This window comes from Hydra viridissima, unplaced genomic scaffold, assembly GCF_058129835.1.
Source record: "Hydra viridissima isolate aposymbiotic clone 2 unplaced genomic scaffold, HvirCarnegie_v1 scaffold_15, whole genome shotgun sequence".
Classification (NCBI taxonomy): Eukaryota; Metazoa; Cnidaria; class Hydrozoa; order Anthoathecata; family Hydridae; genus Hydra; species Hydra viridissima.
The window spans coordinates 5,188,374-5,213,464 of record NW_028324314.1 but is presented as its reverse complement, the minus strand read 5'-3'; the positions used below and the strand labels follow the sequence as shown (position 1 = coordinate 5,213,464).

At 28.5% G+C, this 25,091-nt stretch overlaps 2 protein-coding genes across 3 annotated transcripts; one reads left to right on the top strand and one right to left on the bottom strand.

Moving 5' to 3' along the window:
• Positions 1–262: 262 nt before the first annotated feature.
• Positions 263–2,321, bottom strand: LOC149878340 (uncharacterized). The gene is made up of 2 exons (XM_090073264.1): positions 1,121–2,321; positions 263–752 (listed from the first exon to the last, which is right to left on the bottom strand). Exons 1-2 carry the CDS (start codon positions 1,538–1,540, stop codon positions 396–398), a joined length of 777 nt encoding a protein of 258 aa, XP_089929390.1. The 5' UTR covers positions 1,541–2,321; the 3' UTR covers positions 263–395.
• Positions 2,322–3,810: 1,489 nt separating this feature from the next.
• LOC149878339 (uncharacterized) lies at positions 3,811–20,536 on the top strand. Of its 2 annotated transcripts, none has more exons than XM_090072839.1 (24): positions 3,811–4,064; positions 8,483–8,594; positions 8,798–9,144; positions 9,436–10,410; positions 10,544–10,706; positions 10,888–11,044; positions 11,443–11,645; positions 11,761–12,042; positions 12,554–12,631; positions 12,827–13,114; positions 13,198–13,350; positions 13,439–13,663; positions 14,694–14,926; positions 15,148–15,330; positions 15,730–15,853; positions 16,996–17,142; positions 17,257–17,354; positions 17,530–17,961; positions 18,071–18,241; positions 18,432–18,588; positions 18,758–18,961; positions 19,050–19,118; positions 19,246–19,460; positions 19,869–20,536. In XM_090072839.1, the coding sequence occupies exons 2-24, from the start codon at positions 8,489–8,491 to the stop codon at positions 19,980–19,982; spliced, it is 5,124 nt and encodes a 1,707-aa protein (XP_089928965.1). In that variant the 5' UTR covers positions 3,811–4,064; positions 8,483–8,488; the 3' UTR covers positions 19,983–20,536. The 2 variants fall into 2 exon arrangements, with proteins under 2 accessions (XP_089928965.1, XP_089928966.1); XM_090072840.1 differs by having other exon boundaries at positions 3,954–4,059.
• The last annotated feature ends 4,555 nt before the right edge of the window (positions 20,537–25,091 follow it).

The window sequence follows — 25,091 nt, the reverse complement described above, 5'->3', positions numbered from 1 at the left end:
TATTGATAAAATTTATAAGGCTCCCTCTGCGCCCAACTTCCAATGGCAATGACTCTTACCCTCCAATAAACCTAAAGGTTGAATCTAGACTTTAATTTAGAAACTAACAGCACCCCCAAAAATCTCTGTGTAAATAATAAAAATTTGAATCTCCTCTAACGATTTTCTAGCATCGCCCCTAACTTCTTAAAGTTGTTTTGGCCCAAAAAAAAACCTATTTTTGGTTTTAAGATTTTATCAAAAAAAAAAAAAAAAAGAAGTATTTGGTAAGAAAGTAACATTCCATATTGCTATAGTACAAATAAAAGAAGTTGTAATCTTTTCAACTACAAAACCCGATTAAAAGTAAAGACTAAAAAATGAGTTAACCCAGAAATAAGCAACCAATAAAGTTACTATTTGCAAATACTCGGGACTCGAAAAACTTGGTCACTTGGTGATTTTGAAACAACTGTTATCGATGTCCAAGACACGACCTCGTTTTGCTTCATAAGTGCACTTCCATAAAAATGTTTTTGGAAAAGTATCGGTTCTAAAGTTTTGGTTTTCATATTACTTTTGACAATCCATTCCCACGAAGTTAAAGACTCACCAAGATGGCGCCTACCTTTACGAAAATACCAAGTTTCTTCCGTTATGTAGTTACTGATTTTTTTACTTCTTATTCGTGTGAAATGGTTAAGTTCATCGAGAAATGCACTGAACTTGTTTAGTGAAGAATTGATGCAATTTTTAGTAAATGTTCCTTCATACTAAAGTTTGAAATAAGAAAAGATTAAGAGCAATTTAACTCATTTAAAAATCTCTGTCAAAAGAAAGAAATAATTTACGTTTAAAAATCTCCCATTCTTAGTTTCAATTTGCATTAAATTAGAATTGTTGTCCAATTGAAAATGAGAATTGTTGTCCAATTGAAAATGAGAACTGTTGACCAATTGAAAATTTACAAAATCAGAGATTTTAATGAATATTTAAACAAATTGTATAATTCCAAAAATATTTTTGTAAAGAAAAAATTTGCAAAAAAAAAAATTTTGTAAAAATATTTTTTTTTTACAAATGTTTTAAAGATTCATTAACAGTAAAAGAAATAAGAAAAAAGACTGATAAAATGATTTACCATGTTGAATTTGCCTTTCGTATTGGGAACAATAAGAACAAACTTGCGTGTTGAGCCAACAACATCTTCTTGAAAAAATGTTTTTTTCTTTATGTTTTGTTGAATCGTACCACGCAGACGTTCAACGATTTTTCCTTGCGGAGTCTGAACCGTTCGATAGCCTTTATAATCTAAAATAAATGAACCAACCATCGGCAGTGGTTTGTAGAACTCTTCACAAGTATTGTTAGTCGGACATTTGTAATCTAAGTAACAGGAACATCGGGTGCCGCTTTGACATTTTTTATACGTCGATTTCCCTTCAAAACAGGTATAATAGCCACTGAGGTTTTCGCTGCAGTATCTTCCTGGAGGACCAAAACGACAGTTAAAGCAGCTGCAAGCACTAAGATAAAGTAGTCCCAATACAATATAATACATTCCACATACAAGTTTTAGTTGATCCGGATGTAGTTAAGTAGGTGTAGACCATCTGTATTTTTAAATTAACAACTATTTATCTGTATAATGCTCAAAGCGTCATCACACGTCATCGCTCGCCAATCTTTATTTAATAACCACTAACTTTCAGACTTGAGATAAAACTCATTAACTGAAAATTTTTTTTGAAAAAAAAGGTAAAAATAAACTCGACAATTAATGAGCTCCTGACATGCTTGGCTATAAATATAAAGTGTGATAATTTCATCCTAATTTTCGATCTTCAGATTGCACAAATCGTTTTGTAATAAACTGTAAAGGAACCGCACTTGTTTTTCCTTTGTCAATATTTGTATTCGATATTTTAAGCCCATTCTCCTAACACGCAACTTCACTAAGTTAATGTTTTTTTATATGCTGATGCTAAGTTAAAGTTTTTCGTCAAAAAGTTGTTGAAAGGGTTTATTAAGTTACAACATTTGCCTCCGTAAAAATAAAAATGGCGGTAAATGTTTCTAATATAAAAACAACTTGACAGCAGTTCTATCTTTTTGCGACTAATTAATTACCTGTAATTACCTGACACATTATTTAACCTTTATAGTAGAGACATAGCCTGTATAAGTCTTCTTCTATTGAACTAGCCAGTAACTTTCCCCTTAACCATTAATATAAGGGGAAGTTTTCACACAAACGTCATCTCTCTAAAAAGACTAACTTGGTAATTTTAGATTATTTTAACTCTGAATATAATTCTTTAAATTGACCAATTTAAATAATTATTTAAGTAAAGTTATATAAGTAAAGTTGTTATAATAAAATTATATTAAGTCATTATTGTTATTATTATTATTATTATTATTATTATTATTTTTATAATAATAATAATAATAATAATAATAATTATTATTATTATTACTACTATTAATTATTATTATTATTATCATTATTGTTATTATTACTATTATTGTTATAACAATAATAATAATAATAATAATAATAATAATAATAATAATAATAATAATAATAATAATAATAATAATAATAATAATAATAATAATAATAATAATAATAATAATAATAATAATAATAATAATAATAATAATAATAATAATAATGATGATAATTATTATTATTATTATTATTATTATTATTATTATTATTATTATTATTATTATTATTATTATTATTATTATTATTATTGTTATTATTATTATTGTTATTATTATTATTATTGTTATAATAATTATTATTATTATTACAGTATTACTATTGTTATTATAGTATAACTTCCCTTTAATCATTAATTTAAGAGGAAATTTTCACACAAACGTCACCTCTTTAAAAAGACTAATTCGGTAATTTTAGATATTTTTAACGCATACTCTGAATTTTTTATATTTTAAATCTTTTTTTTAATTGACCAATTTAAAGTGTTATTTAAGTAACATAAATAAAGTTGTTAAAACAAAGTTATTTAAATAAATTTATATAAATTAAATAAAAATATTTAACGCTTCACATTTTTAAGTTAAAAGCAAAATGTGCCACGGATGACAGATTTTAAAATTTTATTGCGTTTCTTATTTCTGTATTTTATGCTCAAGGTGCTTGAATTAAAACGTCATTTTGTTTACAACAAGTTTCTAAAACAAATCGCTGTTTTCGTTAAAGCGAAATGCCTCTGGTGATCAATTGATTCTTACAAAAATCCAAAAACAAAAAGGGCAGATAACCTGCAAATATCTTATTTCTCATGTCAAAGCGGGAACATAAAGAATTCGTAGCTCTCCAAAATTTATTTTCATTTTAACTTTTTTTTTAGGGTAATAATAAAATCATTTTAAATTGTTTTACAAAAAAAATATAATAATAAATACAAAAATAATAGTAGTGTTAACAAAAGTAGTAATAATAATAAAAATAATAATAATAATGATACTAATAATAATAAAAATAATAATAATAATAATAATAATAATAATAATAGTAATAATAATAATAATAATAATAATAATAATAATAATAATAATAATAATAATAATAATAATAATAATAATAATAATAATAATAATAATAATAATAATAATAATAATAATAATAATAATAGTAATAATAATAATAATAATAATAGTAATAATAATAATAATAATAATAGTAATAATAATAATAATAATAATAGTAATAATAAAAATAGCAATTATAATAACAGCAGAGGCGACTGCAAAAATAATAATGATAATAAGGAATGAAAAAAAAAGCAATTTATAATTTAGCAATACTAATACTAAATTTTGGTAAATTGATCAGTGAAGCAACGAAGTTTATGTCTTGTGCGTAAATGCTGTTTGTAAGCTGTTGTTTTCGTTAGCTCAGTGAATAAGTTAAGAAAATGGACACTGAACATATTGAGGATGAATTATACAGTTTTCATAATCAGTATTAGAGTTATGCATTGGTTATAGAAAACTTTTGGTTTTGATATACTGATACTTTGACACACGCTACACCAATACACTGTAAGGTTGGTAAATCCGTTTTTAATAGCTCATATAAAGGATAGAATATTGGTAAATTAACTTAAAAATCCTTTGTTCTTAAGTTCATTTTACTCGATTTCTCCTCCCAATCACATCCCAAAAAAATATACTATATGTTATAATATATAAATTATTTGGGTGGTTACTGAGTATATTTTTGGGGGGTGTCAAAATTTAATTTACTTTATTCACTTTATTAGGTGTATCAAACTAAATACACTTTATTTTTAAGCTCATTTAAAGTTCGGAAGATTTAATGCAATTTGTGATCAATTAATTTTCTTTACACAAGTAAAACCACATCATTTTAATTTACCAATTTTCTCTATTGAAATGGCGGTTTCCTCAAGAAATAAAAATATAGTATAAGGAAAAGAACATATTAAATTAGAATTATATATATATATATATATATATATATATATATATATATATATATATATATATATATATATATATATATATATATATATATATATATATATATATATATATATATATATATATAATTCTAATATATATATATATATATATATATATATATATATATATATATATATATATATATATATATATATATTATATATATATATTTATATGTATATAAATCATCACTTACTCTTTCAATACAGTACTTTTTAACTTTTTGTTAATTGTTCAATATGCAGTTATAAGTCGTTAACTCGTTAAGTCGTAAGATAGCATTTAGTTAACATTTAATGTTTGACAACTCATCATTTTATACTGGTGAGTTCTCGTTAGAGGAGCCTTATTAAAAAATACTGTTCAAAATATATTAATTATTGCTTTACGGACCAAAGTTTATAAATTATTGCTTTGCCATTCAATAAATGTTAATTATCGCTTTAAGCACCAAATTTGATTGAAAACAAAAAAGGTGTGTTAAGTGTGGTAAGTCACACTTAATACCCCTCCACCCACCCATCCCCTGTGTCTAGAAGATACTGAAACTACTGAAGTAATTCTTAAGTTTTAGATTTGTGTAATTCTAAAATTTGGGGAGAAAACGAGAAGTAAATCTTTCTAAGCCACGTGTAAAACAAAAGCATAATTTGTTTCCTCAGAGGAGGGTTTAATACAAGATCAGGTTATGGAACCTGTCCAAACTCTAGAGCTAAAAATAATATCTAAAATGATTATTTTTATCTAAATTATACTGTGATGTCTTACAGCATTTAGTGGCATTTGAACCTAAAAGGATAAATTTTGGTACATGCGCTTATACACATATTTTATGTTTAACCACATACTTTACGTTTATCCACATACTTTGAATATTTTGAATTTTTTATTTAACTTGCTATTATTATTTTCAGTATTTGAAATTGGTAAATATATTAATGAAACTAAAAAAAAATGTAATGAAATTAAAAATAAATTTTTGTAGCGCTCGCCAAGAATTGCAGCGCTAAAATGTTTAAAATATTGGTATTAATACGTGCATTGTGTGATTCTGGATGTGTTTTTAGCGGGTCAAACCTCAGACATCTTATTCTGTAACCACTCCGCTCCGCCCAAATAGTGGGTTGAAATTGCGTTTATTTTATCAAAATGTTTTATCATTTTTTATTGTCAGAATGCTTGGTTTTTATTTATTTTTGTAACTTTCTAGTCTTATTTATTTTTATTATTTTCTGTATGTGAAGTCGGTAAAGCATAAACACTTTTTTTTGCACATTTATTTTCAAAATCTGAAAATAAAGATAACGAATAATATAATTTTATATTCAAAAAATATAAATTGGTTGTTTCCTTTGGCTACAAATAAAAAGTTCAGCGACACAGAAGATTTTTTTTTAATGATTTGTTTTTTGTTGACAAAACAGGATCAGACGTGCAAAACAGTCTTTTTTAGCATCTTTACTTTGCCTCGTTCTCGAAACTTTGTATGAATGGCATTCATAATAACATTCAAACTTTTGTTTCGAGACTCTTGAATTTCTTCATTTAGAAGACCTATTGCCAATGCCATACCTTAAATTAATCATAGTTAATCTTGAATTAAGATTATTCAAAGACTCTGTAGAATGTAGAATACCTATAGAACAAGCTGGAGTAGAGTTTGGCAGTTTCTTAACAAAACTAACATCAACTTTGCGTAGTTATCAACAAAACTAACATCAACTTTGCGTAGTTATCAAAAAGCCCCATTTTCTGGTGGAATGTCTTTTTTTTGCATCTTTCTCTGTGTTTCGCTTGAAATCTCTTCATCTAATATGCAATATGAATGACACTCTAAAAAAATCTTTTTTGACTTTATTTTATTACAGTTATACAGATGTGTCTACTTTGCCTTTCACTCATTTTTTTTCACTTCATTTTTATTTATTATTTCACTTCATTTTTATTTATTTTTTCACTTCATTTTTATTATATTTGTCTAGCACTTTTAATTGCTCGATAAAGTAATATGTTCAAATCGAGTAAGAATTACAAACTTATTTAAAATTTTAAACTTATGTTTTTATAATACCTTCCGTTTTCTTTCCTCAGAGTTTGTCACATTTGATTGCGCTGTAAGGACTTTCCCAATTATCGTACTGAATTAAATATTATAACTGACTTGAACTTCCGAGAATTCAACAAAATTTCTATTGGAGATCACATTTTTTCAAATAAGTTTCTTCCGCATTTAATGTAAAGGCAAATTTTTTTTAAAATTTGAATAATATTAGACAATAAAAAGTAGATAAAGGTTTTTGATTCCTCCAAAATTTTTGCAATTTCAAATAGTAGAGCAAAAAAAGTACAACAAAAAAAAAGTAGAGCGAGGCAACAAAAAAAAAAGTAGAGCGAGGCATGTTAGGAGCATCTACTCTTTTTCTTTTAAACCACGAAAAATGAACGTGAACTGTTATAGTTTTTTTTTTTTTTTATAGAAAATAGTTGTACGATATTTTTTATTTTATGTGTATTTACTTAAAGTTGTATAAACAAAAACTTGTTGAAGGTTGAAGAGAAGTTTGTATTTTAAGAAGCACAGTATTTACTTTTGAAACCAAAAAAAAAAAAATATTACTCATCCCTTGAATTATTTCAAAGAGTCTGATGTATTGTTTTCAATGAATTATGTATTCAATGAAGTTAATTTAAAGAAATGATTACTCAACAAAGTTCAGCTTTAAAATTTCTAAAAAGGTGTTATAAAAACACGTGTTAATTTTGTAAATAACCCGATAAAATAACAATTGAATGGGTAATTAGAATGTAATTAGACACCGATATTTCTGCTAATGTTTCCAATATTATTCCGCATTGTTTCGAACAGATTGCCAAATTTTAAATATTTGATAACAGCCAAGTTTTGATAGATTCAATATATTTTGAAAATCCTCTTTTATAGTAAAGCTGGTCCCATTTTTCTATCCTTTAAAATAAGGGAGACGAAATATATTACAGATCTCCTTAATTTAGTTCAAATTTATTGTATTTTAACCGTGTTCACACGCTTAATTGCGATAGGTAACCACTAATGTATTAAAAGAAGGCTTTAAAGTAATTAATGTCAAAATTACGGGCTAGCTCGTTTGCAGGGCTAGCCCTTTTACCGAGATCTAGACGTTGTCCTTATTTCAACTTAATTTTATTTTGCGTTTATATGATTAAGAGAGCTAGCCAGGTTTACTTTTTTCACTTCCTCCCTTTTAGATTTTAGATAAAAAAAAAAAAAGTATAAATAACTGCTTTGAACTCAAAAGAACTATCTCTGATGGTTAATCGGGGCATCCTAGAGCGTTGCCAGAAATTTAATTATGCGTTGAAAACACCGCTCTGAACGTTTTCCAAATTAATTAGTGTAAAAAGGCTGAGCTATAAAAACGAACGAAATATCCTTCCCTTTTGTAACCAATATAAACACTCACCACGTGCGAGCCAAACACTTTAATTTTGTAGTTATTTCATGTCGTTACATATAGTTATTATATCAATGCAAGATTTTCATGCAAGTATCTTTACTTAGAGCAAATTTTCACCACAGTAATAATTCTGTACCAGTGTTGTTATTAGTAATGTTAAGAATGGCTGTTAGTTTCAGATTAAGGTATTTCTAAAAAAGTTAAAATTTTTTTAAAAATGTTACCATTATTATATTCCTTTCGATTTTTATGCTTTTAGTATTAATACGTTAGGATGACAATTTTTGAATTAGAGCAAAAATCTAATGATCATAACACACAGCTCTTACCAATTATACTAAGCATCCTTGCTAATTAATTTTTATTTTCTGGAGACTTGGGTATTTTATAGCTTTAAAGTTCAACTATCTAATATTAGAATTTTTTAAACATTAGAAGCACCAAATATAAATCTTATATTTCATAATGTTACTATTCTCAACTTATTTGATAAAAACTATATAAAGAAGTTTTTCTAATTTTAGGTCAGGATGCACTTGGTCATTATTCTTACTGTATTCATATGTTTTGCTGAATCTCACCAAAATATAAAAACACAGCTTCGTAAAAGAGATATTTTTAACTTACAGAGTGAAAGTAAATTTTTTTTTATTATGATAAAGTGTATTTTTATATCATAGTTAGTTAAGTGGGAATTCGATATCCAGTTGTATGTAATTGTACTATTGTATACTAATATTATATAACAAAAGCAGACACAGATGTATATTTTTAAAGAAATTTTTAGAGAAATTAAAAAGTTTGCACAAGATTTATATATCTATTGGTTTTTACTTTAGATGGTTTACCTTCATTTGCAGCATTATTTGGAGAAAAAACCCCTGATGGTGGAACCTCTTTTGAGGTCATGGGATGTACTATCAAAAATACTAAAAATGGTTGTGTTTGGACATTAGTACCAGATGAAGCATGTGTTGAGAAGCTATCACTTAATAAAGTATTTGAATTGCTTGCAAGCAAAACAGAGAAGTTTAAGAGCTTACAAAATTTGACAAAAAGTGCTTTCTCACCTGGTGCTTTTGTAGTCAAACAATTTGTTTTGTCTACATGTGGTGAATTGAAAGGTGATGTTCAATTTAGCTGTCAGTCTGTCCAGCCTTTTGATGTTATCAAAGATAAGTTAAAAGTGAGTACCTAAGAAAGTTAATCCATTTTTGATATATCGTTTTGTTAAATAAATTACTAGCGTAGTTATTTTTTAACTTGTTTATAAAACTTGTTTACTTACAAATCAAGTTAACAACCGATCAGATCATCAACCATGATGAAATTATCAGCCAATCACCTCATGGAACAAACAGATGAAATTAGTTTAATTATCCTTAATTATTTTTTGTTAACTGTTAAATGTTTATTTATATGTTTAAAAAGAATCATAACAATTATTTTTAACAAAAATTCAAAATATTTGTTTTAGATAATTAAAGGTGATTTAGACTTGAAGTTTAATTATTTGGAGCTGCAAGAAGAATTTAGTTTTAGCAACGTTGAGTTTGACATAAAAGGTACTGTAGAAATCGCAGGCCAAATTTTATCTGTTCAAGCAAAAAAGGACAAAAAAACTTCCTCATCAACTCTAAAAGTATTTGCAGAAGAAATCAAAGTTACGGATTTCTCAAAGTTCTTTTTAAAAAACAAAGAAGTTGCTTCCGCTGAAGTAATTGCTGGAAAAGAAGACGAAAACGGGGAAGCTATTGTCAACGAAGGAGGCATTTTCTCCAAAATGTTTATTGAAAAACCAATAATCAAAGTTCTGAGAAACGAAGATGGAAGCTACGAAATTGTTATAAATGGTAAGGCCACTGGGATTACAGGGCTAGGAGACATAAATGCTTTGTTAGTTGTTCAGAAAACAGATGATGGCCCTGTTGGAGTAGGTGTTGTTGCTTCTCTTAAACAAATTCAACCACTAAAAGTCATTTCAGCAATTATCAAAAAAGACCTGAATGAAATAGAAATAATAAAAGATCTTGTCTTAGATATTTCAATAGAGTATGCTAACAAAGATATACTAAAGTTAAAAGACTCAGAAATCAAAGAGCTATTAAAAGCTTCTATTCCAACTCATTCAGAAAGTCTTTCAGAAGGTACCATTGTTAGTCTTAATATTCCAGTAAACAAAATTCTAAAGAACATTGGCTCTCCTGCAAACCTAAACAACATACCAAAAGACATGGCGTTCCAAGTGATCATAAAGAGCGAGAAGGTTTCTTTTGTATTTCCTCCAGACATTTTTGAAGACGGAATGAATATTTTAGCTGCATTAGCTCCTAAAGCCACTGAGCTTCTTAACAAATACGTCTTTAAGTCAAAGTTTAAGATTCTTTTCAAAAAGTATGACGTGAACATTAAAACCAAAGAAGTAGAAATTTCCATACAGATCCCTGATGAGGTACGTTCTTTTTACGCACATAAAGCATTCAAAAGATGAAAGAGTTCTTTTGTACAGACTTTTGCTATTAGTAAAAAAATAAACATTTTTTGTTTATGATGACCAACTAAATGCATTTAGTATACTTTTGTAGATCACTCTTGGTAATACCTTCATATCTGTTAAAAACGCAGAGTTTCAACTTAAGCATGATGTTAAAGGGAAGTTCCACTTTTTGCTAAATGCTGAGCTCCAGCTAGCTGGTTCATCAATTAAGATTAAAGTAGAAAAAAAAGATGAGAAGTTTGATTTAAAAGGTAAAAAGGTGTTTTACATTGGCCTAATACTTTTGTGCAATATTTTAAATCTTTGAAACAAACAGTTAAATAAGCCAAACTTTTTTCTAACAATGACATATGTTAGAAAAAGGTTTGACTTCTTTAACTGTTTGTTTCCTTCTTATCTTAACACTTCTAAATGAAATGTTTTTATTTTCAGGCTCTATTGCTTTCCTTTCATCTGTTGAATTTATAAAAGCGTTTGGTACTAAAGGGCTGTCTGCTGAAATGGAATCCAAAATGTCAAAGTTTAATTTTGGAATCAAAGATCTTACTGTAACAGCTCAGTTTGGTCTTGGAGTTCCACAGGAGGTTAGGTAAGTAACCGGTTGTAGTTTTAAAAAGCTTCTTCAAAGTTTCAGTAGATTTTTTTTCTGTTTAGTCTATGTTCAAAAAGTACATTTTTACTTTACATACAAAGTAAAAAGCACATATTTACGTTTTTTAGTGTAGTTTAGTTCTATCCATTTTGAACCCAGAAAAAGCTTCCTTAAAAAGTCTGTGTAAATGATATGTAGTTGATTAAATCAAATGTTAAGCAGAAAATCAAATTAAAAAAAAAATGGAAAAAATAAAAAAAATGTTTCGTCATTAAGGTGGTTCAATCATAAGTTGCATATTGTAAAAAATACATACCGAAGCTATAATTTTACGGAGGAATAGCTAAGAAGTGGTTCAATGAATAAGTTGAGACAATGTTTTTTTTTTAACTTAGATTGATAGGAAATCCTATTTTATTTAATTGGGAAGGAATGAAACTTGAAGCGTATATGCTAAGCAAAGAAATCCCAGTCTATCAGCTTCCTAAGCTGTCTGAAAACTTCATTGTAAGTAATGACAATCACGCTGCTCAGTTCATGAATCGAAGTAGTGTTTCAGCAACAAATCTCAATCCGTACAAGGTTAACTTTCGTCTAGGTTAGGTTTATCATTTTTAGTTTACTTTGTTGTTTTTCTGTTTTTCAAAAAAAAAAAAAAATTACAGAGGAAAATATTTTGCTATATAGAGTTATCTGGTTTTTTGAAATTTCAGCTAAGAGAAACAGAATTGACTCAGGGGAAGAAGTTGATTATGAAGTAGAGAAAGAAGAAGAAGAGACAGAAGGCTCAGCAATCGAAAGTTCTGATGTGAAAAGGGAGTTAACAAATGCTTATACCCACAAAGAGGAACAAGTAGTTTCAAGCAAAAGGGCTATGAGCGAAAGACAAATGGGGTTGGCGATTTTCATGAAAGATATCCGTATCGACAACATTTTTCAACATCTTTTTAACAAAACCATCATGGGCACTAACTGGATGGTCAATCTTAACATTGGTAAACAGTTTCAAAAATCTTTTAGCTAAATGTTATCATACATTATGATTATTTACTTATATTACATCACAGTAAAACAGCAGTAAAATGAACTTTGACTCCATTATCAGAACTTTCATTTATGTTCCTTCCGCAACATCTTTGCAAATATTTTAGTAACTCATAATGATTTTGTCACAGCTGATAAACAATCAAAGAGTTTTTCTTTTTCTGAAAGAATACGCATGACAAGACCTTTCAACTGAAATTTCAAATTGTTGTGTCCTTTATTGAAAGTTGTTGAAGTTGTAACTTATTGCATTACAAGTTAATGTGAGAGACAAGATGCTAATTAAGTGAACTGATGTTGCTAGAAATATATGACAAGTAGTTCTAACATTTTATCTTCTTTAATCATATTTCTATCTCCGTTGTTTTTCTGCAAAAACAACGGAGATAAATATGTCAATCAACAAAGAAAAAGATTTTTGTAATAACAAGTACTAAAAATATATATTTGTTTTTTGTTCAGCGCTTATTGTATCAAGTACTGACAAAAATTCATTCACCTTGCCTGAAGTTAAAAATGCTGTTAAAGAAGTTAAGAAAGGTAAGGACATCATTTTCAGTATTTTAGTTTTGTTACTGAAGCTTTGTTTTTTATCTCTTACTTTTTAGACTAGTTAAAGTTATTTTATTTTTTGCAATTCTTTTATTTATGCTGTAGTTTTTTGTTAATTCTTTTCCTGTAAGTCATAAAATAAATCTTTTTACTATTGCTAAAAATGGTTTGAAAATCGTTTAGGAATATACTTTCGAGGGACATTGACAATACCAGAAGATTGTTTGAAAAACGAACTTTGTGAATTTGCAAAGAAGAGGATGTCCCCAAATGCTATACTATTTGTAACTGCTGGATTTCAAGATGATAACTTTTTTTTACAAGCTGGTTATGAAGGAGGGTCATTGGAGCTCAGCAAAACGGCTGTGTTAAACTCGATATACTTTGAGGTGAAATTCGGATTAAAGAATGAGTTGTCTTTAAATGGCAAACTGACACTGAAGTTAAAACCAGAACCTTTGGTATTTGAAGGTGAGTGAATTAGTTTTAAAACATTTTCTTATTTATGCAGTTATTTTAACTGTTGATAAGTTGCTCATGTTTTTCCTTGTTAGTTTCTATAAGATTGCATGCAACTGGTGGTTTGGAACTAGCTGGAACAATGCATGGTATATGGCAGAATCCTTTTGGAATACCTAATTTGGCTTTTGGAAATGCTGGCATCAGCGTTGCACTTCAACTTCCAGTATTTACTTTACGTAGTTTTGGTAAGTTTTTTCAACATGCCACTTTAGATGTGTAGTAGATTTCAATTTTGACTGAAGACAATAATGTTCTGTGTCTTTTCTCTCTCAGCGCTCTCAGGTGAAGTGCGTCTTGGAGTTCCAGGAAAGGAAATCATTGTAAAAGCTGCAGGTGGAATGGACATGGCAATAGACAATCATTTCTATGCAGAAATCAATAAGCTTTCAGTAGGTGCATGCTCTGAGGCATTTGGTTACAATTTGAAACTTCCCCAAGTGATCTTAGATTCAGGTTTTCCAGAGGGACTCACGATAGGATTTTCTTCTAACCCAAAAGGTAGAACTAATTTTTTGAAAGGCGTTTTAGATAAAAAAATTTATTTTTATCTCAATATTGTTATCAGTTCTAGAAAGGTTTTTACTGGTACAGGTAAGTACAAATATACTTATTGTTTGTATATTTTTTTAAATCAAAGAGATGGTCTCTGTTGATAGCCCTAGTTGTAACATACATGCGGCGGTTTCGGAGTTAAATTTCTCTTCTATGGTGATAAATTTCTGGTCACTGAATCTAGCATTTTCAGGATTGAATTTCATGTGGCAAGTCTTCAGGAGTTTTGCTTGTCAAAGTTTTTCTTGAGGACCAGTTGTTGCATAAAGCTTATTCTTGTGATGTTTGAATGTCAACATATTTAGATCATCTTTAAAATGCAGTGAATATTTTGTGACAAATTGTGATCACTGGCTAGTTTCTGCTGGGAATGAGCTAGATTTCAACAAATTTTTCTTCGTAATCAGCTTGTTTGCCTTTTTCTTGTTTCTGATGCAGGAGAAGTTTGTGTCTTCTTTCTTTTGATAGATTCAGTGTTGTGAAACCTGTAATAGCTGTTGTACACAGTCTTATGTTTGTTTCTTGTGAGTTCCACCTTCTGTATGGCAGTTGAAGATTGAATTTCTTGTTGAAAGTGATCATTTTGATATAAGGGTTTCTCTCATCGATTGCTGTAGCCTGAAAAGAGAAAGGAAAGGAATCGTGGTTGCAAATCATCTGTTTATCCTTGACAGGCATTATAATCATTAAATGAATCCAATTGGCACAGACTTGGTACCTGTAATTAGCATATTACTCTGGTGTAAAGCTAAATCACCCTGTATTTTATCTCTCTTAATACTAAATATAAATTTTGTAAATCATCTTTAAGATTTTTTAGATAGAATTCATCTTTATTTTGAATGAATAATTAAAAGTAATATTCATTTTCAAGAACAAAAGATTTTTTTAAAAGGAGAATTTATATCAACTTTAACTCTCTTTTTTTTTTAATCAGTTTTGATTAAACAAAAGTTGTTAATTTTTCAATTTTCAGGCAAGGAGATTAAGCAGCTCGGTAAAAAGATTGACTTTGGATTCCAGCTGAAGGGTTTACTTCATGTTCTTGGTTTCAAAGCCTATAGTAGAGTAGTGGTCAATCCAAAGAAACTTCTAGTTGACTGTGAATTATCACCAATTGAAATTTTCAATGGTGCTCTGAAGTTGGCAAGATCTTTAAAAGATCAAGAAAATGGACCAAAGATCTTAATCGAAATTTCTCCCACATCAGTAGGCATTAATTTCTTAACTTGAATTTTACTTTATAGTTTTTATTTACTAGATAGTTTTTCTGGGAACAGCAAATGGCAACCAAACTTAACTAAATCCATGTGTAAAACAATTTTTTTATTTTTGCATAAATATAGCTTAGTTGATCAACTATAGAGCATCATTATTTTATGCAGATCAACGTGTTGTATATGATATGCTTTTTCAACATTTATTTATAGGCTAAGTTCTTTATACAAGGTGCTATTTGGATTCTGGGTATATCATCAGCTGTTACAATTGACATTGGTGAAAGAGGCATGCAGTTTGATGTCTCAGGAAGTCTGTTTGGTATAGTTGCTGCAAATTTGTCTGTAAAGGCTCCGTACGGAAAAGAAATGAATTTAGACAAAGCTGGATTTCAGGTAATTAAAAGCGTTAAAAACTCTTGCTTTTTAATTACCATTAAGCAGAGGCTGCAATTGTTATATACTACATACTTGAGTTTATTAAAGTTTAACTAAAAGGTTAATTGGACTGGTAAATCAAAAAATATTAGGCTATCAAGATATTGGACTATCAGATATCAGACTCAAAAAAATGTAACTTGCCCAGCTTTGCCATTATGTACTTACAACTCTTACATACTGCATACTTGAATACATTTTACATTTAAATTTAATTGAAAGGTCTAAGTTAAAACTGTTGTAAAGATGGTTTATGTTATGTTATGGAAATAATCTTTTTAGAATTTAAAACCATTTAAGACATTTTCAAAGATTATTTTCAAAGATTGGATTAATGTTGGTTTGTTAAATATTTAGGTTGCAGCTTGTTTATCAGCTGATTTAAAGGAGGCAACCAGTGAGGCTAATAATGTGGTTGAAGATGCTGTTGTAAAAACAAACGAAATTATTTCAACCACTAATGCTAAAGTCAATGAGCATGGTATGGTTTTTATGCATTTTATTATTTTAAAAAAATCATTGTTACTGAGATGTTCATCAAAAATGTTTAAATGTATCAACTAAGTAGAGGTCACTTTTTAACCCTTTTTAAAGTTCAAATTTCTAAAAGGTCCCACATAGACCACCTCAGATTTTGATGAACATTATTTTGGCAGTGTATATCAATGAGATAAGCAATTGCTGAGAATTTCAGTTCAGTATCTTATATAGTTCTAAGTAACAGCTGATTAAAAAAGTAGGTCATTTTATATGAAGTCTCCCTTATCAAATATAAACTAAGTAAAATATGGCAGGCTTTTGTATTGCTACAAAATAATTTGGATGTTGATATACTCATACTGGATAGACATTGGGATAAATTCAGGTGATAAGAGATCTTTTTTCAAAAGCTACAAATCATCAAAATGTACCTTTCCCAGTTTTTAAAATTATCTTCAATTTAAAAGGTTCATTACATGTCTCTCAAATAAAAGATTTTTATAGAACAAGAATGATTTACATAGTGTTTTCTTTCTTCTTTTGAAAATAGCCTTCAACCCCCTCATAACTTCAACCCTGACTTCTACAGTATAAGGGAGTTTTGAACAACTACCTTAATCATGTTTTTGCATTTGAAGAAAAAAATGTTGATACAATCACAGGTGACAAATTTTTTGAATCAAAGAGTTATTTAAAAAAACAGCTTTTAAGAACAAGCTCTTTATTTTCTTTAAATCATAAAGTCTTTAGAATGGAATTTTTAAGTTTAGCCTGTCAAAGTTTAGAACTTCATTTTTTTTTCATTTGAATTAAAATTTACTCAAAAGAGAAATTTCACATAAAGCAGACTAGGTTTCTTAAATGAGCCAATTTTTAAGACTCACATGAATATTGAGCTGAAATTTTCAGTATTTCATTGACTTACATCACCCCAACAAGCTTTACTAAAATCTGTGGTGATTCATGTGGGGCCATTAGTTTATTTGGCATGGAAGGAACCTAAAGGTATCTAAAAGCCTAAACTTATAACTTAATTACCAAAAAAGCTAATCAAACATTACAATCTATTTGAATTCATAAAATGGTTAAAAAAATTGTATAGAAAATGTATAAAAACTTCTTCATTTTTATAATGGGTTTTAGCCTCATGGTACAGTAAAATTGTTTCAATTTTGGAGTCTTTAAACAAAACTGTCCAGAATATTCTTGATAAAATGGCTGTTACAGCTGGTAAGATTAAAAAATACCAAAGTAAAATTGACAGAGATTGTGCAGACAAATGTGAAGACGGTGAGTGCTTTTTTTAAAAGTTTTTTTTTGGGTTTTCTGGTTTTTAAAATTTTTTCATCTGTTTTTTTTTTTTTTTTATTTTTTAAAACTTGCTTGCATTTTTCTTTTTAATAGTTGATGGATTCTTTAAAAAGAAGAATTGTTTAGCAAAGTGTGTTGTTTATAAAAAATACCTCTCTATTAAAGTTGCCACAAAGAAAGCAAAACAAGAGGTTAGTGGAATAAAATTCATTTTTGTTGCTTAAAAAGTAAAAAAAAATTAAAAGTTTTTTTAACATTTTTCTTTTATACTATCATTTAATTGGTTTAAACTTCAATTTAATATATATATATTTAAATATTTAACATTGCTTTTAATGAAATATATAAGTTTAATTTTGACTCAAGGTACGTGAGTTGCGATACAACTTGTTTATGAGTATTTTGAATTCAGCAAAAGAGTTGGTAGAAAAATCTAAAAAAGTTATTAATGCAGCTGAGGCTATAAGTAATAGTGTCAGTAATTATGCTAAAGCCGGACTAAAAGCAGCAAAAGATATTTCTGAATATGTAAAAAAGAACATTATTGAGATTCATCATGCCTGTTTTAATACTTCTCTCGAATTAGCATCAAAGGCTTGCTTTGCTGTCAAAGTTAATGTTACTGTTATGGGCAAGCATAATAAAGCTCTTGAAGCAGAAACATGTTTTGAGATGGGATTTATGAAATCAATTGGTAAAGCAATCACAGATAAACTCTATCCTGGACTACTAGCAATTGGAGAAAAACTCAAAGAAACAAAAGCAAAGTTTTTTAAAGTGGATGAAGACAAAAAAGAAGTGTGTTTTTGTGTTATAAGTTATATTACCTAAACTGTGTATTGATTTATCCCTCATGGGATGTATTTTATGATGTCTTATGAAATTTAGTGAAAATTTAATGTTACAGTTAAATAAAGAAAGAGATGAAAACGAAAAAAAAGTCAAGAAACTTGAAGAAGAAGTAAACAATAATGATGACAAAGATGATGATGATGATGATAATGATGATGAGGAGGAGATGAATGTGGAGGAAACTATTGGCGATGGCAGTTATATTGGTGATAAAAAGACCAGAATGGTGCAAATTTTTAAATTTTATTTATGTTCTACTGTTAACTTTTTGTTTTTTCTGTTCATATTTTTGAGTGAAATTTTTCTTTGTATCATAAAATTTAAAATTTTTCTTTCATAATACTTAAAGTTCTAAAAGAAATAAGTAAAAAACTTTTAGCTTATTTAAATATCTATAATTTTGAAATTTACTTTAGAATGATATACATCATAATATGTCAATGGATGAGATAAGGCATCAAATATACAATGAGTTTCATGAAGTGTCTCTAACAGATAGGGATGTCCTTGAAGCTTTGGATGTAAACCCTGACTATACACTGGAGATAAATTTTGCAGAAGATGAGTCAGTGGGTATGTTCTTTCTCTTCAGTTAAGAAACGATAAATAGTAGTGTTTTAATTTTGCTAAGTAATTTATATTATCCACCACTCAATGTAAAAAGAATTTTTATAATTTACTTTTTTCAAAGTTTTTCTCTTTGCCATGTATTTTAAGCTTCATGCTTCAACAATCTCTTTAGATATGAATGAATTGACCCAGCAGTTAGTAACTGAGAAAAATAAATGTAAGCTGGCACAAGGACTAGTGCGAAATTATGGCAGAATTTCAGACCGCTTGAACAAAATGCTGGCATTTTTAGAAAATCAAAAAGACATGCATAAAAAGCAGTCTTTAGGTGTTGATCATATGTTCAATAGTTTGGAGAAGGCAGCTATCGAAAAATGTATGTTCAATGTAGATATTTTTACAAAACATTTTTTTAAAAAAGAAGCTAATAATTTTGATTTAATGTTTTTCAACTCATTTTATAGGTAAGCGAGCAAAATGTAGTGAGAGACAAACTGAGGAATTAGTTTTCTTAGCGCACAGTCTGACTCATGGTAACTTTGATTTTTCTTCACTTCTTGTGTGTTTAAAATTCTGTCATCAACTTCATTTTGTTTAATTATTTTAAAGATTTTAGGTGTGTGTTTAATGTTGAGTTTTCTTTTTCTTTTAAACATCAAGCCCATGCAGTACGTACTAAAAAACTAGATGAAGACTTTGAAGCAATTGGTAAGAGACTCATCAAAAGGGAGAGAGAGATGATGACTCGAAAGATTGATAAAAGTGGTATGAGTGTGAAAAAGTTTCTGTCCAAACTTAAATATGCTACTGAAACTGCTTCCCTGCTTCAAAGCAATAAAAAGGAATACAGATCGCATTTAAATGCATCTTACAGGGTAAATCTTTAATATAACTCATTCAAACTTTCTTAATAAATGGCTGTGTATTTGATTATCATGAGGCTTTTTCTTAAAAGTCTGGAACGTTTTTACTAATAAAACCATCTTTTTTATATGATGTTCACTTGTTATCATACTTTCAACATTAGTTATTTTTACCATTTTACTCCACAAGAATCTTAATCTTTTTAACTTATGATTTTGTTAAAGTTTTAACTTTTATAACCATGTCTCTGTTGTTTTGTTTTGTTTTTTTTGTTTTCTTTTTTTGAATTTTAAAAAGAGTATAAGTGACATTGGATTTTTGTTTTACACTTATTATATATTGAGTTGCTAGGTTACTGAATCAAGTTATTTATCGTTTCAAGACTCACTTCTAGACTTTTATGATTATGTTCACTTTAGGCTGTACAAGATCTGTTGCAGGGTGACCAACCATACAAAGACGCTGCTCGAAACTTCCAATCGATGAAAAAGAATTTAACGTACCTAAGAGAAAATATTCCTTGTGCAGCATAGAATAATATTTTTTTAGAAATAATAAGCACGAACTAAAACTGTTATGAGGTAGAGTGGAGATCCATAAGCTCTGGATAGTTATGGAAATTGTATTTAAGGTTGCCATATTTTTGAGAGAGAAAAAGTCCTGTGAATAGTTAGATATTGCTTTTATGTGCAACATTTAATGATATTTTAGTCAAGTTATTCCACATAAATTGGAAAGACTTATTTTTCGGATATTTATATTACCAGACTTATTGTCTATTATTGTTAGAAGCTTATTTATTATATTTATTTAGCACTAAAGGTTATTATCATAAAATTATATAATGTAGTTTTTTAAATACTGAAAAACAAATGTGAATATAATACAAAACAACTTGTTGAATTAACTGACTATTAAAAAATAAAATAATCATTTTTTTAATATGTTCTCATATTTTCATGCTTTCAATTTTACTTATTTTAACCATTGTATTCAACAAGAATCCTGTTTTTATTGTTTTTTTGTTTGTTTATTTTTTATTTTGAAAGAATAGATAAATTGAAGATAAAAGAGCTGTTAAGAGCACGACGTCATTCGTATTTCTTTAACCAATCATACCAATTGCAATTTAAAGTTACTTGTAGATATTCACTGTTAAAAGAATGTGAATGCTCTAAATAGCGAAGATTTACGAGCTTTAATTGCGATTGGTTTGAGAGCGTAACTTTTATTACATTTTTATTTTACAGTTATTATATATTGAGTTGCTAGGTTACTGAATCAAATTATCGTAATTCTCCTTTCTAGACTGTTATGATAATGTTCACTCTAGGCTTTAGAAGACCTGCAAGGTGATCAACCATACAAAGACCCTGCTCGAAGTTTTTCTCTTAGGTACGTTAATTTCTTCTTCGATGAAGAAGAATTTAACGTACCTAAGAGAAAATACTACTTGTGCAGCTTAGAATGTGTTTTATGTTGACTATTCCTACATTTTTCTTCTGCTCTTTCTCCTTCTACTCATAATGCTTCTCCTACTCCTATTTTTACTCCTGGGAGAAAACAGCCTGTGTACTGTTAATAAGTTTTAACCCACTTATTAAAACTCATGTTTTATTAACATATTTTGAACGAGCTGCTTTAGTATGAATACTTCATACGAATAAGTAAACTGTAAATTTTATTCAAATACTTTTCGATAAACAATACTCTTAGTTTTTTTCACATTTTAAGGCAATTGATTTTTTAAAGAACTCACTGATTTTGCCCTCGACAACGCCACATAATTGTCCATGCGAAAATACTGGCGTGTCAATGTTTTTGTGCAAAAATGGTTTTTACAGGGTGTCACCGACAGACATGTCTACTTTATTATATAGATAATAGCTTCTGAATATTTTTTACATGAAAAAATGTCTTATTTCAAACTAAAACTAAACACTATTTTAATAAACAAATACAATATTTATTAAAATTTTAGAAATGCAATAACAAACGAACTAATGCGTATTAGTTCGTTTGTTATTAGTTTGCTATTGCATTTCTATTTATTAATTGTTTTATTAATTGAGGGCTATATATTAGATGATAGTACAGTTTGTAAAGACATTTCATAGATATTGCGCGCTTAATACTATTTTATGTTTTTCTGAGAACAAAACTTTTTCTAGTTGTGTTTTATGTTACTAAAGTGTTAAAATGGGTAAAATTCCACTAATGGAACGTAAAAAATGCTGTTCCTCATGATGAAGGCTAAAAAACAAAAATAATCGTCATTCATGAAGAAGAATATTCTCAACGACAAATTGTCCAAAAAACAAAAATTTCAAGGACAGCCATTTTTAGAGGAATTATTAAAAAGTTTAAAAAAACGGAATCTCTTGAGGATAAAAATTCAAATGAAAGACTTCCAAAGCTTACAAAACATGACATGAAGTATTTTAAAAAAGTGTCTGCGGAATCGGAAAAAAACCTCCAGTGAACTGACCTAAGACGTTCAAGCTGCGACTGGTACCAACGTTTCCTCATCTTGGATTCGACGATATTTTCTATAAGATAGGTTAAGAGAGTGTGTTGTAGTTCGAAAGCCTTTATTACGTCGTGAAAATAAAGAAAAAAGACTTAAATATGCAAAACAGCATAATCATTGGACCCAAGAAATGTTAAACCGTGTACACGGATAAATCAAAATTTGAATTGTTCAGTAGCAGAAGACAACACTATGGAAAAAGAATGGTTGGAGAGGCTTATCGCCCTGGTTATTTACATCCAACAATCAAACATGGTAAATGTTCTGTTCTCGTTTGGGTTTGTATTTGATCATCTGGAGTAAGTGATTTAATTAGAATTGATGGCAAAGTGACAGGAGAACGATATGTGGAAATTTTAAGACATCATGCAAAGCCATCTGGAATGAGACTAATTAGTAATAAGTTCATTCTGAAGCAAAACAATGATCCCAAACATTGTTCCCGAGTGACCAAATAATATTTACAGAACATGTGTGAGGAGGGAGTTCTCGAAGTAATGAACTGGCCCACTCTAAGTCCAGATTTGAACATTATTGAACATGTTTGGGATTAATTGGATAAAAAAATGGTCGAATGTAACCCCAGAAATGTCAAAGAACGTTTCCCAGTATTAAAAAGGGAGTGGGCTAATATTCTACAAAATTTAATTACAAATTTATACAAATCAATTCCCAGAAAATTCGCTTTTGTGATCAAAGCGAAAAGCGGACATACGAAGGATTAATTTTTTTTTCTATTTGTACCATATTTGATTAAATTATTTCTAGATATTTTTGTTTGTAATATGTCTGTAAACCTGATTTTTTTACTTCAAAAGTCCTTCATATTTTTAAAAAAAGATAAAAAGTAGTTGGCTGAAACTTATTCACAGAACTGTAGGTCACTTTTTTAAATGAAGTATTACATGTAAATAACCTTAACACAAATAACCTCAAGTATATTTAAAAGAAATTTCAAAAGTAGTTCATGAAATTAACAAAGACTTATCCGAATACTATTTCTTGCTACAGTATCGGACAAAACATGGTGGACAAACTCAAATTTAGAACAAAAGTTGATGAAAAACTAAAAAGAACTAGTAAAACAATTGTACATATTAATTTTTAAATAATTTATTATGTTCTTAACAAAATTTAAAACGTTTGAATCATACTATATTTATAACACATTTTTCTCAACAAAATACATTTTTACGAAAAACTTGAACTACAAATCTCTAATCGCACTGTGCAACAAAAAGCTAACGAAGCAAAATTGTTTTTGCGAATGCCTGCCAAGAAACCGCTAACTTCCTTTAAAAATAGAAAGCTAAGACTTGCGTTTGCCAAAGCAAACCAAAATTGGACTGTAGACCAGTGGAAAAACATACTTTTTAGTGATGAATCAAAATATAACCTTTTTGGAAGCGACGGCAAGAAGCGAGTCTGGAGACCAAAGAACACCAGATTCAATACTAAATATACCAAGAGGAGTGTTAAGTATGAAACGTCTTCTATGGTTTGGGGGTGTTTCTCAGCACTAGGAACTGGTCCTATTCACAAAATTAATGGAATTATGGACCGCTTTGTTTACAAAGATATAATGGAAGATGTTATGTTAATCAATTTTCCATTTTCCATTATATCTTTGTAAACAAAGATATAATGGGAAAATCCATTTTCCATTATATCTTTGTTTACAAAGATATAATGGAAAATGGATTTTTCAACAGGACAATGATCCCAAACATATGTCAAAAATTGTAAAACAATGGTTCAAGGACAAGAATATCACCATAATGGAGTGGCCTGCACAAAGCCCTGACTTGAATCCCATAGAAAATTTGTGGGAAATAATTGACAATAAGATTGAGCGTGCAAATGTGAAGACCAGTGAGGAATTATTTGAACAAATCGAGAAGGCCTGGCGAAAGATTGACATGAGAATTGTTGACTCATTAATTGCGTCTTTGCCCCGAAAAATGAAAGCAGTAATTAAAAGTAAAGAAGGTCCTACCAAATATTAAGTTAACTTTTGAAGTTTTTTGAAAAATAATAAGTTAATTTTTGATTTTTTCTGAATTTTCAGTCAATTTTTTGAATGTTCACCTTGTTTTGTCCAAAGAAAAATGTAGCTTGTTAGGGAAAATGTGTTTTAAAACCTTTTTAGTGATTTTTAGTATGATTCAAACGTTTTAAATTTTGTTAAGAACATAATAAACTACGTAAAAAATAATATGTTCAATTGTTTTACTAGTTTTTTTTAGTTTTTGTTCTTAATTTGAGTTTGTACACCATGTTTTGTCCACCATGTTTTGTCCGATACTTTAAATTACTGTCTGTTTAGCAGGCTGTGTAGGATCGGAGATGAAGGATTGCTCATTAAAGAAATAGAAACTTAATTTTCAAACTTAAAGTTTCAAATCTTTTTGTTTAACTGACGTGATTACCTGTGTTTGAGCGCTCTTTGAAATTTTGAATTGCAACTAAAACATTCTTTAGTCCTATGTGATTCTTGGTTTCGAACTATGTGATTCTTGGTTTCAAACTATGTGATTCTTGGTTTCAAACTATGTGATTCTTGGTTTCGAACTACAAAAAAAAAAAAATTTTTTTTTTCAAATATAATATAATCATGTTATAGATTATGAAACCGGTAATCTCTTTAAGTAAATATTTATCTTTTTATTTTTGATGTACTAGTTAACATTATTTTTAGATATGCTCTAAATATAGTTTTAGCATAATAAGGATTAGGCTGCCTTTCTACAAAACACTCTGGGTTTAGTAGAATGTGAAAAATATTTGCTTGAAATGAAAATAGTTTCATTTTCTTCACTGCAAAATTTTTTTTCAAAGTCCTTGTTTAAAAGAAATTAGGCCACACTACTACTGAATCCCTTAACTGAACTAAAAATAACTAACACGTTTACGGCAGTTGTTGTATGGCAAATTTGACAATTTTTTATAACTGAATTAATAGATTGTGAGCACCGTAAGACTCTTTCTTGATTTAAATAGCTGCAGTTTTATATCAATTTCCAGAAATATTTATTTTTATTATATTTAATCAATGTTAGGCCAAGAATTTGACCAAAAAAAATTTTTTTTTAGACCAAAATTAAGATAAGGA